Raw genomic sequence first — 19811 nt, forward strand, 5'->3', positions numbered from 1 at the left:
AGAGTTTTATTTTTTTTCCTGCATTGGCAGAAGTGTCATTTTTGTGACTCCATTCTGTATTCTGTTCTATTTTGTGTCTCTAAACTCTATTCAACTTGCTTTCCATTTCTCTTCTGGGTCAGCTGGCTCAAAGAAACTGGCTGTTGAGCTCCCCAGCTGCAAACAGAGGGGACAAGGTGGGACCCAACATGAAGGGATCTTGAGCATTAGGTTTTCTTTAAACTGATTTAAGATCTTCCAGTGGCAATTGCTTTATAAGCATTAAGGATTATTTTGAAAGGAGAGAAAAGTATCTTGCATGGTGCTTAAAGGAGAATCATCCGCTTTCTACTGTGTGTCTGCTGGAGTCTGGAAATTTCAGCTTCATCTATAACAAAACATTGACTTTGAAAATAAATCTTTCATATTTGCTAGTCAAGTTTCCTACCACGGCTAAAATTGAAGGAAGTCGTTCCCCTGCACTGACCTTCTTCGCAGATAATCTTAAGAATGAGAGATTTGCTCACTCAGACCCTTCCAAAGTGAGTCTCAGGAGCCAGAAAGGTTTTCTCCCGAGCTGAAGAAGCTCTCCATAGGATTACCCCAATGAAGAACTCCCAGGATAATTAGTTGGGTGCAGCTCACCCAGCTGGTTTTCTCTCTGTAGACTCATCGCACAGGAGCAGCAGCTACACGCTTTGCTCACTCTGCTGGGTATTTGCTGAGAGCAGAGGAACAACGCTCAGAAACAGCCAGATATTTATAACAGGTTTGCAAAGGAAATGTGGTCTCAAGGCTGCAGATCACCCTGACCTGCTCTTATCCCTTCTCGTTCACCTTCCCTCCCATCCAACCCCCAGCTATGCCCTTCCTAGTTGTTTTCTCCCCAACCTGGGCTTTACCTTCAACATCTATTTTCTTACTAGAGCCTCAGCTCATTTTTTCCTCCTTGGTGCTAATGCAAATTTGGCCAAGAATACTCCCTCTTCAGCCATAAGACTCTCTGTTGTTTCCATGTTTCTATTGCACTGCCAACCCACAGCTGATCTGGCTCCGTTCTTCTGTCCAATCTACCCTCTTCACTTTTCTGCCTTTCCTGTCAGGTTTAGAGATATTCAAGTGGCACACCCACATCTCTACACCTTGAATGAACCAAGAACTGCTCTGTGGCCTTAGGTGGCCATACTCTGCCCCGCACCCAGACCATAACCTCGTAACAACAGAACTATTTGAAGCAGTCTTCAGCCTTTGCTCTCCACAGGTTTAAGATTTCTTAAGGACAATGCTGGTTGGTAGAGGCAAAGGCCAAGATGGCACTAGTACTGCCCAGCTCTTGTCCTGCTGATCTTGTGAATGCAGACCTGCTCTTGGCATCCAGATTTAAAATAAAGTCATGTCTTGTGCTACCTGAATTTGGCAGATGTCTCCATTTTGGGTTGGGAGGGAACCTAGCACATGAAGGAAGATATAAAAATGTGTGGGCAAAGGGGATGAAGGGATGTGGTAGAGCCTACTTCTGCTGTGGAGGGTTTCATTGACTGCTTAGGCTGTTGAATGGGGAGGTTATGAACAGCACTGGAAGCCAGGAGTTCCATCCCTAAGGGAGCAGCTCCACCCATGGGTTCCAGTCTGCCTCCCACTTGCTTGGTTTCTCCCTGATCCCACAGGTTTTGCATTCCCTGCGCCCAGCTACACAACCCATGCCGTGGGTCAAAGATTGTCCCACATCTCGTTACGTCACAGGGTCCTTACCTGGAGGTGGAAGCAGCGATTGCCCCAAGGCACAGGGCATCCTAAACCATGAAAGCTCCTTTAGTGATCCCTCCCTTGGCAACAGGTGTTGTGTAAGAGGAGACTCCTCTCTGCCAGCCTCCTTGAGAAATCCTGATGTGACATCTCCCATGCAGATGCTGGTGCCTAATTCCACATCCCTCCGCCCAGGGTTTCTTATTTATTGGCTCCCATGGTTGCATACTCCTTGGATAAGAGTGGAGAGCGGCCCTGCAGAGACATCTGGGATGCCTAGAGGGCTCTCAGGAAGAAGATAAGTGTCTCACTCAAATAGTTGGGATTGCTCCTGGGGGTTAGCTGGCTCTCTCTGCATGGATTATCTAAGAGCTCAGTTTTCCACACTCTGAGTCATTGCGTCAGGATCTTAATTAGCCAAGGGGGCCTTGCTCTGCCTAAATTAGGCATCTGGAGGAGGTGTTTTAACTTTGGCCCTTCTTTTTCCTCACTCGGGGCTCTATCACCATTGATTCTCAACGACCTACTCTGCTTCCTGTTCTCCTCAAATAACATGGCTGGCTTTTGCCTCACAGCATGAAATTTCCTCCCTTTCTTTGTGATTATATGTCCAGATCCGATGAACACTCAGTGCATCAATGACAAAGGAAGAGCTCAGATGGATGCAAAAGATCAAAGCAAGGTCTTTACTAGGTCTAAAAAGATTCTGGAAGCCATGGCAAGTGACAAAAATATCCCTTTCAAAATTAACCATTGCTTTCTTGTCATATAGCAAACTCATGGCTCCGTTTTAAGCCCCATTTTAGTTCTCCTGAATGGGTAGCAATGAGACATTACTCTACAGAGATGACTCAGCTTCCTTGCGTTTTTTTGCAGTCTTCCTCAATCTTACTTCTTATTTGGTGTCCCTGGCTTGCCTGCTTCAGGCCCTCTTCCAGGCTGAAGGCTGCGATGTTGGGCAGCAGGAGACACCCTTCCCACATCGGCTGCTTAAGTGTTGCCTCTAGCCACACTGATTTTTGTAATCTGTCCTCTTGAGGAGGAATCACTGTGATACAGTCACTGTGTTGCAAAATTACTGCTCTCCAGATGCTAAAAAGAGGACATGCTGCAGCACAGCAGTACGCCTGGTGTTAATGAAGATGATAATGTCCTGGGGACAGCTCCCACGTAACTGTTTGACATAAAAAATCTTGTTTCCTACTCAAAGTTTTCTCCTTAGCACACGTTTGTTGGCAGTGCTGGGGATGTCTTAGCCTCATCACTCTCTTTTGAAGATTTGCACTGAGCCAACATCCTACTGCATGAAGGTTCACGTAGAAACAAATGGATGTTGGTAAAGTCAACATGAGGGGGCGTATGGCAGTAATTAGAGCACTTTAATTCATGGAGGAAAAGGAATATATGTAACAGATATCTATGGGATAATTAATAGGACTGAATAAAGGAAAAAATGGTTCTTCCTTTTACCCTCATGGCAAAATACTAGCGACAGGACACACCTGCTAATTATGAAGAACGACCTGTTTGTAACATACTTGGGCAGTAAACTGAACTGCCCTCTGCAAAGCAGAAGGTTTGATGCAATCATCATCAGCACGTCCCCTGCTGACCTCACAAACCTCCAGAAACAAGAGTGGAGAGGTCTGTTTTGACATCGGGCTTGGATAACTCTGGAATTCACCAACTGATGATGTCATTCTAGTAGCAGTTTAGGAAGGTCTGGAACATATCAGAAACTCACATGGACAAGGAAATCATCCAATGTTGGAATGATTCATGTTAGAAAACAGACAAAAATCCCCTACTGACGGCTACTTGTAGGCAACTGCCGTTAAGTTATTCCATAAGTGCCAGAAAAAGAGGGGGTTTGGTGATTTTTTTCTTTTGCATGTTCTGCTACCTGCTGTCCAGGACTCATTTTGGAAAATGCTCTGTTGAGACGACAGCTTGAGCTCTTATAAGATGCATCTTGTGTTAGGGTCTGTTTCCCAGAATGTCAGAAACAGATTTTCAGAAACTCAGAGGAGAGAAACACAGAGGAATTGAAGAAAAAAAGAATTGATTTAAGAGGAGAGATTGAAAAAGAGACGGTTTGAGAGATGACTTTTTTCAAAGTAGAGCAGCAATTCCAGGATGCTGATTTGTGGTATTTTAAATGGAAGTCCGATTTCCAGAAATTATTGGGCCTTGAGAAAAGAAGACCCTCTAAAGGATCCCTGAAATAGAAGCAAAATTTCATTTAAAAATAGGTGTGTAAGGTACTTGAGAATTACAATCAAGAGGGGAGTGAGTGAAAGGATTAACTGCAGGTAATGGGAAATCGATAAAGAAATGAAGACAGACATGAAAAATTGAGGAAAATCTCCTGTTTAACTAACAATAAGATAATTTCATTTAGCATAAAATACACTGACATTATTGGAGATAATTGAGAGTCTGACCTTCTGGTTCTATGGAATAATTAAATATGAACCCTGGTATATCACACGCTGACTATCCAAAGGGATTGGAAAAAAGCACCATCTCCCTGTGCCTCCGAGCTCTGCTATTTCATCAGTGTGGCTGCTGCTTCTGCTGGAAGGAAGGAAAGGAAGAAACTCAGAGGAGAAGAGAGCAGATCCTTGTTTCCTGTCACTCATACAACCAGAAGGGCAAGAAATATGTTGCTAAAGGGACTCTCCCCAATATGCCAGCCTGTTCCATGGGTTCCAGCATGGAGAACTCCCACATGCACATAACACACCCTTGGGCTGGTTTCATGTCCACCGCAAGCCATCTGGAACCTGTAAAACTGCTGCCATTCGACAGGTATATAACCTGCCCTCCAAACATCTTCCCAGTCCAGTGGAGAGGATCTGGTGGAGATGAAGACTACTCTTGTCACCTTGTTGGCTGCTGTTCTGTGTGTGGAGCAAGGTGAGCCTCTAATGCTGCTACTACTTAAGGCTTATAGAGAAGATGGTGAAAACTTTTCACACGGCAAAAATTTAGAGGGTTGTCACCAACTTTGCAGTGTTGCCATGTTGCAGCCATGCTGCCACCACCTTCCTTTTGCACCTTGATTAATGATTTGCTGCAGAAAAAAGACCCTGATAAACTAATTCTTCTTTCCAGCTGGGTGATAGATCTCTGTTTGTACAGAGCTGGGTGCCAGATTATATCCATGCAGCGGTCCATGAGATCTTCCCAAACAATGAAAATTGGAAGTGCCAGAAAGCTTTAAAAAATGTATTTTTCAAATCTATATTGGGTTTTGAGTATTTTACAGACTTATCAGTGCTTCTGCTTCCTCCATTGCAGTGAGCCACATGGTTTGCCATGTGTTTTGCTCCCTAGGAAATGCACTGGTGAGAATTTTTATAGATTAAATGAGAGGCAGAGGTGAAAGAGCTATTCCACGCACATGTCATGTTAAAGGCATCCTTCTCCCAAAGGGAATTCTGAGGTACTCTGAATGCGTGTCCTCCTTCTGGGACTGATACACTTATGTTGCTACATCGCTACTTGCACATAGGAATAATGACCAGATTGACAGTATTTCCCCTACACCTGATGGTTTCCCAGAAACCATGATACATATCTAGCAAGGGTTGAGAAAGAGGCATCTAATTAATTCTTGCTCTCTGATGTATCAACTCCCTACTCCTACATTTTTGGGGCAGATGGTTCTCCAGCATAGCTGGAAGATGAGAAGCTTTGGCAAGTCTTGGTGTGAGGAAAGGGGTATTCGAGTCTAAAATAAGAAAGGATTTTGTCCCCATAATTCCTAAATGCAGTGACGCAGCATGAACAGAGGAGACTGATTACCAAAGGCAACATCCTCAGTGTTACCCAGGATGGAGTGGAAAACAAATAGAGAACCAAGAGTCTGGTAGCTCATATTTACGGTGGGCTACCTTACTGCTGTAGTAGGCCGATGACATCTTATATTGGCATCAGCTTCCAGATGGATTTAAGGACAGTCTTTTATACAGCACCTTTCTGCAGCCTAGCCTAGACTGGAGAAAGGTGGTAATTCTAATATCAAAGCTTTCACATTCAGGAGTAAGAGATCACAGCTTTCTGGCCTAATAGAAGGAGAAAGGAAAACTTGGAGATAGATGTCATTTGATCCTTCTGAGGATACCTGGGGTCTCATTCAAGACCCTAATAAGCAACTTTGGATCAAAACTGTTGATCTCTCAGCCCACTAAAGATGATCTCTAGCTATTTGCATCCATGAACTCACCATTACTGATGTATTATGTCCTGAGGAAATCTTAAAAGGGCATGATCCTTTCCCCTGCTTCAATGCTGAACCAAACTAAGCAGATGTTTGTCTAATGTGTCCTGAAAAGTTTTCAACAAAGAAGATTCCACAGCCTGGAACTGCTCAGACTCTCATCCTTTTAGAAAGTGAGTCTTAATATCTCTTATCACCTCTTTTTGTCCAGTTCTCCTGTGTTTTCACCACAGGATGTGTAAAATAGTTTACTACTTTCTTCTTTGCATCTTCTTTTTGGTTGCATGAAGGTTACTCTATCCTTCCTCAGTGTTTTCTCAAACTGAATGCTTCCAACCTTTTCCACAAGGTCATATTTGCAAGGTCTCTGACCATTTCTCCTTCCTCTCCTCTGGTCTCGCTCCAAATGCTTTGCATATTTTTTGAAATGCCGCACACAGATTTGGTCATCGGTGTTCCAGCTGAGGCTTTGCCAGAGTGGAAAGGCCACTTTGCATATCTTGCACGTGACATTGCTGCCTGTGCTCCCTTAGGTGACGTTTGTTTTTATCACTGTAATGTGACACGGTTGACTTCTGCTGTTTACACTGCAGAGCTTAATTGTAACTTGACCAGTTGTTCCTCATGCTACATTTAAATGGCTAATTTTTATCTTAGGGTAATATGTTTCTCTTTATTGAACAGCATCCATTCTCTTTTTCATTCTTTTATTACATCCGTCAAAATCACTTAGAACTCTACTTACAGCATGAATTCAGTTATTTTATCCTTAGCATCTCCTGAAAATGCGATATGCATCCTCTACCCCATCCCTACAGTCACCAAAGATGATACTGTATAGACCTGAGCCCACAGCAGAGCTATGGAAATCCTTATGGATCCTTATGCTCCAACTGGTTTGACCAATAACCATTGTGAACTACCTTGTGAGGGTCTTTTCATGTCCGGCTTTGCAGTCATTCTGTTGTGTTTTCACTGTCTTGTGTTTCCTGGGCTTGCTCACAACATCATCACTCCAGACTGTGCCAAAAATTTTGATAAAACCTTTGATTGCATGTTCCCTACCCCGTACATGAAGATTCAAATTTTTTAGTGATGAACGAAGCAAAAAAGCTACACAGTGTTATGGCCCTCTCAGCATCAACTGTTGATAACTTTTTCCTTCTATTGCCTTCCCTTCCATCAGGAACTTCTTGTCTTAAGGTCTCTGACCTACACTGTCCTTCCACTTTCTTACTGCTTCTTATCGGGCAAAATTACACTCACGGGAACGTGTCCTCTAGTTGCGCTCTGCCCTTTCCATGCCAACAGACTGTCCGCAGACTTAACAGGAACTTAGCAAGCATTCTGCACTGCATTTGCTTCCCTTTCTAAAACTGTTGGTGTTTTTAAAATAACTCATCCCCTCTCCCACACACAAAACCACGTGCTCTGCTCTGGGGGATTTTGCAAGCTCAGAATCCAACCATGGCAATAAAACCTATAAATCAATCTGCCTAGCTGGGGAGCGTTCTGTAGACACTTTGGTGTGGTTTCTCATCCTGAATGTGTTTTTGATCTTCTTTCTCTTTTATCATTGCTTTCCAGAGGCTTTCCAGAAGTCTGTCCCACCACCCTGTGGGTCTGAGGTCAAGTGTGTACATTCTTGATAGACAAGACAGCAATGAGCTTGTCCTTCCTGCCAGTCATCTTCTGTTTCTGTATGGCAGATGTATGAATTATCCCCCCAAATCTGCACTTACCAGTTAAACCATACCTTTGGTTAACACTTCCCATTTATTCTCCCTTACTGTAGCATGCAGAAGTTCAACAGAGCATCTGACTACTGTCACCAGACTTCCTAAGAAGTCTGGTTAGGCCAGTTCAGTTAGTGGCGTTCAACCACAAGAAAGGATATGTGACAGTAGTCTCTGAGCCAGATGAAAGAGAAGTAGGACACTGGGCATTGTCCACCTCCTCAAAATGCTCCAGGCGTCCTCAAGTTCTCCCTGGCAAGCCCTGCTTAGGTTTGCCCAGGAGAAGCGACTGAGCAGTAATTGGCAATTCATGTGGCAGAGCTCTCAGGACAGAGAAGCAATTGCTCAGCCATAATCTCCATCATAAAAGACCCCAAATCCTTGAATTCCACTCACATCTACTGCTGCCAGAGATTGCAAACAGATCGATAACACTTCGCAGTCTGAGACATATGAGACAGAGAGGGGTTTAACGTTGCTGCTGTGAGTCAAGGGATAAAGTCACTGGTCATTCACACACAAGCATTCACCACGCTATAACTGGGAAAATAGAGGAATCTGGATTGTAGGTATTGTGCTTCCTAAACCATGTAATGCGCTTTTTCTTTTTTTTTTCCTGAGCTTACCCATTTATGTGCTACGTGTGCCAAGACCAGGAGTCCAACAAGAACTGTTTGACAATTTCCATGTGTGCAAAGGAAGACAAATACTGCGTGACTGTCCGTAACAACATTGGAACAGGTACGTTTCTAAACAACTCCTTGTTTGTGCTGTAGAAGAGCAGTCCCAGCAATGGACTTTCATCCCAGTTGTGGCCACATATGGCAACAGTAGCCCTTGATCACCAACTGTTAAGAAACACCAACCTTGTTGCTTGCTATTGCAGTCACTGCAGTGCCTTGATGCTGTTACCAGGAGTTGGGGTAATACTGAAGATACTTACAGCATCACCAGAGATTAAACTCAAGCCTGGGCATGTGGGCACAGATTCATGTGAGCTCCTCATAGCTTTCTGCCGACCACCCCAGATAGCTCTTTCTATGGCAATATGTGCTCCTAGGATTGTTTTCAAGTACGTTTGGGCAAAACTGCACCTTGGCTGACTCCTGCCGTGCACAATCCTTCAGATCTGTTCTTGGGGATCTACGCCCTCAAACACCTCCATGGGATTGTTTAGCCTGGAGAAGAAAAGGGTCCAGGGAGATCTAATTGCAGCCTTCCAGTACTTAAAGGGGCTACAGGAAAGCTGGGGAGGGGCTGTTCATCAGGGAGTTAGTGATAGGATGGGAGGGACCTGCTTTCAACTGAAAGAGGGGGGACTTAGATTAGACATTAGGCAGAAATTCTTCACCGTGAGGGTGATGAGACACTGGCACAGGTTGCCTAGAGAGGTTGTTGATAACCCCTCCCTAGCAGTGTTCAAGGCCGGGTTGGACTGGGCTCTGAGCAATCTGGTCTAGTGGAAGTCTAGTCCCTGTCCATGGCAGGGGTTTGGAACTAGGTGATCTTTTTGGTCTCTTCCATCACAAATTGTTCTATGATTCTGTGTGCTCTCAGACCAAATCTCAGGCCACACAATACATTCTGCCTGGTTTTGTGCTATAGGAAAACCACTCTGGTGAGCAGCGACCCAGCCTTAGCATTGCTTCAGGCAGCTTGAACTGAAAGCCACCCATACATGCTAATTCTGCTTTAAGAACAGATAAAACATGGAGCCCAGAGAAGATCAGCGTCATGCTGTAGCAGTGTGGACACGGCCAGACTGTTGCTAGTCCAGAGCAGAGGACATCTTTTATTTATTTATTTGACAGATTTAGCCAGGGAAGCATTTTAATATATTTAATATTCTTAACATTCTACTCTTTCTTTTTTCCCCTCCCTTCTCTTCTGCATTAGAGCCCAACAAGCCTAAATATATCATCTCCAAGATGTGTTCTCCAACATGTCCAGCAAACAGTCAGCAACAAATCCAAACCTATCAGAGGGTTTCTTGCTGTGAGAAACCACTATGCAACGTGAATGGAGTCAACAGCAAGCAAAGCAGCCATGGAGTGATGTCCCTGGGTGTCCTAGCCAGTATCACTTACATCTTTGCCTGTGGACTGTGATGGATTAGGAAAAGCTTCCTGTGACAGCATTGTTGGCTGAAATAAAAGTGTGTTGCTCTGGGATAATTACTGCTCTTGGAGTCATGCTTTGCAGCTGAGCTTCCCCTGGGATTTTTGAGAGAGTCTAAACAACTTAGGTGCTGATCTCCCATTGATTTCCTAAGCCTACTTGAATCCTAGATGTCCCCAGACATTCAAGCCACCTAAGAAAACATAAAATACAGCCTTTTTGACATGTTTGAGCTTCAAATAATTATAGCGCTGAAGAGATCCTTGAAGACATATTTTTGCTTCTTTGAGTTTCAAGGCACTGTGAAGAATAACAATCCACTCTGCCTGCGTCACAGGAAACAGCTCAATAGTTACGTCAGCAGAGAGGGGATGTTCAGTGTCTTCTGCTCGCAGTAAGTTGGTTATCACACATCACTCAAGCAGTTCATAAAGTAAGTAGAGGTGAAGTTTATTTCTGGCAGTATTTTGGACAGTCCTCCAGCCTCAGTAGGGAACAATTTCTGGGTCTTTCTGGGTCTTGGCTCTTGTAAGGTATCACATTTGCAAATGAGCATTCTTTACTGCCCAGTTGGCTGCGCTTGGGGAAAAGGCAGAGAGGAGCAAAGGTGGCTGAGAGAGGAAATGCAGCAGCAGGGTCCCCGTGGGGAGATGGGAGGGAAAAGGGAAAGTGGAGGGCAGCACGGTGAGCTGGGAATTGCCCATACCCTGCCTCCTCATGGACCTGGTCCAGCTGGAGAAGGACTTATCCCCATATCTGTTTCCCTTATTTTTTGCAGGGCCAAACCAACCTGACAGCTGTTGCCAACCCCAGTCATTTAGAGATCGTGAGATGGTTTCTACAAAACTGCGTTCCTGACATAGAAACGATTGATTGTGCTGGGCTTTGTTTGGTTTTGCGCTCCAGGCTCTCTGCTCCCTCCTCTCCCTGAGAGAGCTGCAGCTGAGGGGAGACAGAAAAGCTCTGTAGGGAGCCTAGGGTTGTCTACAGAGAAGGGGACGGGCAGGCAGCCAGAGACCAACACAAACAGCCCAGAGCTTCTTGGTCATAGGCCCTGCTGCAAGATCACTTTTCTAGAAAACAGGAAAAAAAAGCAAGAGTTGGCAGCATCACTAGCTCAGCTGTGTTCTCGGGGAAAGCAGAGCTCATCCAAACAATACAAGGGTTGTGGGTTTTTTTATGTTGTTGGATGAGATGTTGTATTTGATGTCTAAATGAGCCCTTTGGTTTGTCTGAAGCATTGCCTTGGAAGTCTGCTGTGGTTTCTTTGCACAGGTGGAAGGATGCATGCTTTCAAGATGTTTCACATTGCCTGGATTACAAAGCAACTGGTTTCTCAAGGGGACAATTGGCCAAATTTGTCCCATCAACTTCATGTTTTGTACTCCGAGCTCTGAAGCCCAGTGCTTGGTTTTAAACATTTTGTTTAATGGATAGGAGGGAAACAAGGCATATGAAGGAGGTGACACCATGGTGCTGGGCAGAGACTGAGCATACCTGTGAGCTGTGCCCGGGGATGACGGATGTCAATTTTCTCTCACCAAAGACAACCACAAAATGGAAGAAAAGCTATTATAGAGAAGGGGAAGACTTTTTAAAGCCAAAGGAAGGAAGAGATGCCCAGCTGCTAAGGGCAGCGGCCAGCAGTACTGGTAGGGGTTGTGGTGGCCGTGCTACATCCCAATGCCATGAGCACAAACTCCATGAGTACCCTGCACAGAGGGAAGACAATTTTCCCTCCAATACATTGGGTGCTTTCAGAGAACTCCAGAAACATTGTGCTCTGGGCCAAAGCCATTACTGTCTTTACCTCCTGCAAGCTGGCACAGGAAAGGGGAAGCAGAAGGAGCAATTTATGTTTCAACCGATTTCACTAAATGTGAGAAGACAAAGATGCGATGGGTGAGACCAGCTGGCAGGAGGAAATGAGTCAAGGGTTGAGACAAGTCCACTGAGGCCGGTGGCATATGGAGAACAAACCTCATCCAGTTCTGTTTTTCAGGACAGTAAAGCAGCAGTTGCTGCAGGGTCTGGAGAAAGAGGTAGCCTGCTCAGAGCCCAGTTGAGCCCAGCAACCACTACTGAGGACTCCCTTTCGTGGCCTTCCACTTCTGCACTGGGATCCCTGGCAACTGAACACTATTTAAAACAGCTGCTTGGTTCTGCTTATGTGGATTTTCTCCTGCTAGCAGATTTCTGCAAGCATTGTGACCCCTTGTAGGCCCTTATTGCCTTCCCAGCTCTTCCCTTCTTCTTTATCACACCAGTTTAAGTGTTGCCTGCTGATTGCACCCAAATGGATGTTGCCTAAAATGCATAAAATGGATAGAGAGGTTCCTAGGTCTCCTTGCCTACAAATTTAGAGGAACCTTTTCTTTTCTTGAGATTTCTGGATGCCAAAGCACCTGACTATGCCAGGATTACGCTCATTGATCCTTTGCAGGTGAAGTGCCTTAAGGTTTTCACTGTTTAAAAGGATTTACTGGTTGTATTGCCAGTCTTACCACCACCCACCTGGTGCCTGGATTGAAAGCCCACAGCTGTGAATGAGGAGCTGAAGGTCTCTGAAAAGTGAGTATGGGAGTAGGGTTTATGAATGGACTCTACCAGAGATGATGCTCTGAGTGAGAAATCACTGAAATACTTTCAAACAAATAAGGAAGAGGGACATTTAAAAGCTGTTCTTCTTGGTCAGGGGTGAGAAAAGGGGTACATCATGGTCACAGCTCCCTTTCCATGCTGGTACCTGCCTTCCCTGGCCTGGAGGAAGGGTCAAGTAGAAGACCAAGGCTCTTGTGGCCCAAGAGTTTAGGCACAAACAGCCACGTCTCCTCTTCCTTCATGGGAGGAATCATGGTGTTTGGTTGGTGGTGCTCTCCAGGCTTAGCTGTGCTTGCTGGGAGACAACATCCAGGTGATATTTGGAGGTGTCACCATAGAAATTCTTTTGCCATCTCACAACAACTTAGAGTTGCACACCCAGAGTCAGGAGATGTGTTTTTGCTTCCAGCCTGCTGTATGTGCAGAGTAAAAGGCAAGACAGGTGTGGAGACACTTATCACTTCTAACACAAGAGTAACAGAGCCACTTTGCTGTTGCAGATATTCATGAGATTAACAGGGATTAGCCAAGAGGCACATCAAAAGCGAGAACATTAACATTAAGAACACAGGTCTAAGCAAATAAAAGGTGGTGGTTTCAATATGAATATGCACATCAGTGAGAGATAGCAACCAGGCTAAGTGGTGTCTGGGCGCAGGGGCACTGGGAAAAGAAATCTTTGGCATCTATCGCAGCTACCAAACAGCCTGTCTCACCTGCTCCTGTTTCTTCACAATAGGGAAATCTGGGTGTTTCAGGAGACTGGATACCAGTGAATGCAGCATCTGTTATTATACAGAGGATGGGGGAGACTCTGGGGACATACAGAGCAGCCAACCCAGACCCCAGCCTTGGAATAAACTTTTGAAATGGATCACCAAACAGTTTGCAGTGGTGTAGGGGCTATCAAGGAGATGGAGATGAAGAGCAAGAGCTTTGTGACAGATGGGTGTTACTCCCACCTGTGACAAGATGGCAAAACCTGTAGTTAGGATAAAAGTGGTACCTGTCACATAGCTCAGTGTTAATAAAGCTTTTGGCACCGTATCACATGACAGTCTCATAAGCAAGACTAAGAAAACACAGTCTAGCTAAAATCATGAGCAAATAACTGTCAACAGTTTGCTGTCAAACCAGAATGATGTACTAAACAGGGCCCTCTGTGGCTTGTCTTGGCTTGGGTACGACACAATGTTTTAATTACTGGTTTGAGTAACGGATTAGAGAATAAATTCATTGAGCTCACAGGTGACAGAGAGAATCTGCAAATAGAATTCTGGGTGACTCTGATAAATCTAAGCAAGAGTCTGAGAAAGAGGATGTCATTTAGGAAGGACAAGCACAAAGCTCTACAGTTGGTGAGGGCCTGTCATCTGCACAAATACAGGATGAGGAAATCTCCCTTGCGGCAATCCAGGAGAAAAAGAAGTTGTGGTGGGTGTTATAACAGATCACAAGCTTAACATGTGTCAAACTTAGGGGAAAAAAGTGATGAAAAAAGAAGGCAGCTCTGTTGGAACCCTGCAATCCATTGAAAAATCTTACACACCGCAGTGGGAATTGTAAACTGGTGTGTGATGGGATGAGATCCTTCCAGTCTCTTCTCCAAAAGGAAGGAAGGCCTGAGCTGCTCCATTCTCCCTGCTTTTTGCTTTAGGGTTCACACAGCAGCACAGGAGCTTTTAGATAGGTTCAGAAAGGTTTCCTAGTACCTAATGTATAGTGAGGAGAACGGCCTCCAGAGTCGGCAGCCTGAGCTTCGTTATCAAGATGCATTCAAGAACGCTAGAAAAATACTGTCCTCAGCATCTCAGTGTCTCCTCTGGGGCTGGGGAATGAACTCAGTTGCCTTTCTTGATTCTCTCCTTCTCCTGTCTGTAATTTCCATGTGCCCATTTTGGGTGTTTGTTCCCTTCAGTAGAGAAGAATTGTGGTATTCAGGCTTCACTTCGCTTTATCATAGAATGTTTGGGTCGGAAGGCACTTTAAAGGTCATCTAGTCTACCCCCCCACCCGCCATGGACAGGGTCACTTTCCGCTAGACCAGGTTGCTCAAAGGTGACCAAAAGATGCTCTTTCATCAATATCACGTAGGAACTTTACTTCAAAGGATGTTCAACCCCCAGAGCAGCTCGAAGGTTCCCAGGAACACAGTCTAACAGTAAAAGCAAAAGGAGTGCTGAGGCAGTGAGTGGAGAGACAGCTCTGCATAATATGAATATGGTTTTATTCTCTTTCAGCTGATTTCTCACCTGGGCAAATCCCTAAGCAGGTCAAAAAGTGCTGTCATCATGCATGGATGTGACAGGGATTCAATCTTCCTTGGTGGAGGAGGGACAGGAAACAGGCACTGGCTCTGTGCCCAGTGCTCACAATAGCTCATCTGGGACTTGCCTCCAGCTCTAGGGCCTGCTTCAGCGTTAGATGTTAATCAGCAATTAGATAACGGTGCCGACGTTGCTCCTGGGAACAAGAAACTCCCTTCTGCAGTCTACAGGAAATTAGAGTAATAAAACTTACTCCAAGATCTTCTGGGAGAAGAAAGCAATTTTATCACACAAAATCTCCAACGAAGTTGACTTTGCCCTCTCACACTCATCCTTACAGACTTAATGCAGTCACTGTCTCACAAACACCAGCATGTGCATGCCCTGATGATCTGGCCAATGTTATTTCTATGCCACAGGTTGCCAAGACATGACAGCTATGCAGTTCTCATCATGCCTCTGAGGTTCTTGGCAGAGCACGACAAACTGATTTTAGACTTGCCTTTCAGAGCATTAGGGAGAGGATGCTGCTTTGGTTCCCTTTCCTTTTTATTTTGCCTCTCTTAGGTAAAATTCCCCACCCTGTTCTTTGTCTTCTGGAGACTCTTATCTAAGGTCTAAATTCGTTCTCCATCTTCATTTGAATGAAGTCAGGCACAGGGTAATTTAGAACGGTCAACACATGCCTTTCCTTTTAACCCTTGCTCTGATGTTTCTTCTAGGTACTTTCACACATTTGCACATCCCCTCTCTTACATCTTTCATACCAAAATTAGCATTTCTGCTACAAATCTCCACAAGCCCAGCACCTTGCCTACAGCTTCAGCCCAGTTTGTGCACCCTACCTGGAGCCTAGTGCATTCCTTGTTTAGAGAGAGGCACATTTGGGGGGGAAGGGATGGGAAAGGGACTGAAAACCCTCTTCCCTCCTCAAAACAACCAAGTGATGAGGTCCCTGCTGTGAGAGAGGAGATGTCCTCAAGCACAGGAACCTTTGTAGGTTGCTGCAGAACCTCATGGATGGTTCAGAAGAGGCCAGAGGTTTGGACGTGGGTCCAAAGGTTGCCTGGGAGATGGCGATAGGACTGGAGACAGGTATACCTGCCACATAGGCCAAGGGCCTTCCAGCAGACAGGGTTGGAGATAAGGTCACAACCTGAGTCCAGTGGCCATCATGAGGCCAGAAACAGAGCTGGAGACAAGGTATCTACAGCAGGGTACAAGGTCCATCCAGGAGACATCTGGAGATAGGCACACTTATAGTATAGCCCTGGCAAGGACAAAAGGCTCAGGCTTGAGCTTAAATGGGGCTCCTGGACCCACAGGAACAGTCTGAAGAGAGATCCCTGGTGATCTGGGCAATTAAGACCCGTTCACGCACTCAGGGCATGACAACATGAGCTTATCTGTAGAGGAGTCAATTTACAATGCTGGAGCATTCTAGAGCAACATTTCTTCAGAGGTAGCCTGGTTGCTCCAGACATGGACATATCTTCCAGCAGCCTGGAGAGATCACAACAGCCATCAGAGTTTAATGTTTTACCTTGAGTAATGATCCTGCTTCAGCCTTCACAATTGTTTTTTTGTATAAAGCCTAGAATAAACAAGCAAGATGGAGAGGGTGAGTCACGCAGGCTCTGGAAGGAAGAGGTATGAGCATACCCATTCCTCCAATACTGACCGAGCATGTACGAACCAGCAAACCACCTTAACAGTTCTGGGAGAGAAGGAAATGTTGACAGCAACCAGAAGTGAAAGTTCGTAAATGTGTCAGCCTGACACTGGCTGGAGGTTGTGGGTTCTATTACAGCAAATAGCGCAGCCCAAAGTTGGCTGGTCATGCTCTCACATTTTCAGGACCCTCAGTAACTCACTGAGGGCTATCTCAGGTCTGTCCCCACAGGCTTCAGCAGAGTGGTCTGTCAGGGTGACAGAGGACAATGAGCTATTTTGCACTCCAGCCAGCAAGAAGGCTCAAAGAAGCACCTGTGACTTGGTTTGCCCAAGAAAAACCTGTATCTGGTGTATGTTTGGATGGTCCAAGAATATTCTTGAAGGTTTTCTGGGCAACTCTGGATCAGAGCAACCAGAAGGTGCTTCAGGAGGAGAAGCAGCCAGGGTGGGATGATGAGGAAGGGCTGGCATGTGAAGCCAGCCCTCTTGTACAGGCTGGAGGAACAGTGTGAGCAACCTCTCAGGGACGGTGCATCCTGGCTCCAGCTCTCTTTGCAGTGTAGGAGGCTATGTCAGCACCTGGGGTAGTGAGGGCCTTTATGCCATGACTATGTTGCAAGAGACTTCTCTGGGCTAAGAGACTTGTCTGTCTGGGAGGAAACACACCTGGCAGCAAGGATGCAGATCTGGGCTCCTGCTGCTTCAGACTAGAGAAGCAAGGATGCAGATCTGGGCTCCTGCTGCTTCAGACTAGAGAACAAATCATGTCCTCCCAGTCCTCTGCTCTGCCAAACTGATACTCCAGGTTTTACAGGGAAATAGCTTTGGCAGGTAGGACAGGACTCTTCCACTTCTCATCTCTGGAGAATGATGTAACTACTGTAGAGTAAGGATTTTGGCCCCTTCCTGTGACATCTATGCAAGGCGGTTTTAGCAGGTTTGCTCCACAAAACCATCTCTGCTCCACTAACTGGGGAAATGCCTCATTTGCAAATTTGACAGAAGTTTAGGTGGCTCACCAAAGACCCACAAACACAGTGCTAGCCAGGCTCAAGAAGTCTCACTCAAGCCCTGAAAGAGATATGTGGCGGTGAAGGAAACTCTCTGCATGCTACCTGGCTCCACAGAAGCTAAGCAAGCTTTTAGCTGGCCCACGTTTCAAGTTCAGACTCCTCAAGTGCCAGTTCAGCACTGAAGCCTTGCAGACCTAGTAATCCTAGTTTTAATTGCTGCATCCATCTCTGCCACCCTGCTCCCTTGACCCATGAAGGGTGCTGCCATCCTTTTCTTTTCCTGATTTTCAGACTTGCCATTTCCTCCCCATCACTGCAAGCAAACCTTGAAATACGTGTTCCAGCGCCAGTTCACTTTATGATCCAGCTGCTTCTTTATCTCTTTTTCTCTTAAGCATGTCTTTGTACCCATGTCCACCTTTTCCCAGCACAGACCACATTCCTGTTGCTGGACTCTGCCCCTGCTGCTTTTCTTACCACCTCCCTCTTCTCCTGATGAGACATTTTTTTACCTTGCATGCACTGTATGAAGCCAATGGTTCCATGAAGCCCTCCAACAGCCCCCAAACTTGCAAGAAGAGTATTTAGAGCGGCGCTTTGCTGTGTGTTGGTCTAGAGCAGAAAACTTTTCCATCAGAGTTGCTGTGTGGAGCTTGGCAATCTGCTGTCCCACACTGCAGCCTTAGTAAGGAGCTGGGAGACACAGGCTTAGACCAGCAAGCTTTCAGAAGTGTTTCTTTACCTGGTGTATCTTCCACCATCACAAACGGGTTCCCAATTGTTCTGCCCACCTCTTCCGTTTGCAGCACACTGTAATTAATGCAGTCCGCACCCAGCCATTTCAGTAGTATTGGGATGACTCCAGATCCCATGATGAGTTGTGTCCCATGGGTCTCTTAGTTCTTCTCTCTTCCTTCCTAGGTCCTCTCCAGGAAACAGTGGAACTGATAATGTTAAATTTGTGTGGTGGAGAAAATCAGAAAACTGCACACTTCTCCTGGGGATGAGGAGATTGTACAAGACATGGAAGGAACAGGAGAGCTGAAGGAATCTGTGATGCCTTCCTAGTACCCAGAAATTAAATCTCTGGTGCTGCTCCTCAATGCTGAGATAAATACTGGGAGATTGCTCACATGGAGGTGACAAAAAGGCAGACCGACTCTTACACAGCTTGAAACAGGGCTCTTGTGAGTGTAGCTGAGTTACAGTTTCTCAGGCTACTACAAAGCTGAAACTTCCCCTTTTTTTTACTATTTGATTTGTAAGCCAGAGAATGAAACAGCAGCCCATTCCAGTGGAAGGTATTAGACCACATAAACATACTACCCACAGTGAGTTCCTGCTAGAATAACTGGCAATGATAAATAAAAATGAGCCACAGGAGAGAAAAGGGAAGTGGGGCTTTGCAGTCCGGGATTTGGTTTCCAAGCAGAGGACTCTGAATACACTCTGACAAGGCAGGAGCTGGAATTTCTTCTGACGGATGCATTTGCCAGGAAATGCTGATTCTGCAGAATTAAACCCATCTGTGGCATACAGAGTTTGTCAAACCTGCTTGTTTCTTGCTGGCTCACCATCTCCTCCATTCCCAGGGTTCCTTGACAGCCAGCTGCACAGGGTCTTTCTCCCAACGTCCTCCCTGCAGCTCATTTCCTAGAGAACTTAGTGATTTCTGTGGGACCTATTGAACCTGGGTCACTCCAACAAACCTTTATGGCAAACTGTCCTACACTCTGGAGAACCCTTCTGCCAAGCACCCCAGGCTGTTCCATGCCACATCAGCTGCTGGGCCCTCACACCTTCAGGATATCCATTCCTGTAAGTCTAATCCCATTTAGGCTCTGGTAAATGGCTAGAGAAGTTGTTCCTTTACCTGCCTGGGGCTTGCGTAGGGGCTGTGCATGCAGAGGGGTTGTACATAAAGAAGGGATGTCATGCACGCAGGGGGCTTGCGCCTTCAGGGTGTCTAGCATGCAGAAAGATCCATGCGTGAAGGAAGTCCTGCACACAGGGGTTTGCATATGCAGGGCATGTGTGCATACAGGGTGGTTGTGAACTTACTGAAGGGGTTGTGTGTGCTCAGGGGAGCTGTGAATGAAGATGAATGGAGGATGGGATGGAGGCATGAACACAGCAGATCCTCGTGGGTGAAGGGAGTCATGGATGCAGGGGGCTGCACTTGAAAAGGGCTGTGCATGAGTGGGGTCCGGCATGCGAGGAGCCTTGCTATTCCTGACTCTTCCCTCAGGGAAATAGAAAGGACCCGATGGGCGATGGAAAGGACGATGGAAAAAGCCTTTGGGGCAGGGCCAGAGGAGAGCTGCCTCTGCTTCCGCGGGGCTCTCTGCTCCACAGGCGGGCCAGGCTCTGTTAAGCAGCGACGCAAGGGCCTTGCCCCTTTTCCGACCCCGGCTCTCCGGAGCGGGTAAACGAAACCAGGCGGGGCCGGGGA

The 19811-nt window shown here is 46.0% G+C and overlaps 1 protein-coding gene across 1 annotated transcript; it reads left to right on the plus strand.

Moving 5' to 3' along the window:
- The first annotated feature begins 4592 nt into the window (after positions 1-4592).
- Positions 4593-9794, plus strand: LOC104490556 (lymphocyte antigen 6E-like). The gene is made up of 3 exons (XM_010132855.1): positions 4593-4644; positions 8308-8427; positions 9583-9794. Exons 1-3 carry the CDS (start codon positions 4593-4595, stop codon positions 9792-9794), a joined length of 384 nt encoding a protein of 127 aa, XP_010131157.1.
- Positions 9795-19811: the final 10017 nt, after the last annotated feature.

This window comes from Buceros rhinoceros, unplaced genomic scaffold, assembly GCF_000710305.1.
Source record: "Buceros rhinoceros silvestris isolate BGI_N320 unplaced genomic scaffold, ASM71030v1 scaffold12133, whole genome shotgun sequence".
NCBI lineage: Eukaryota > Metazoa > Chordata > Aves > Bucerotiformes > Bucerotidae > Buceros > Buceros rhinoceros.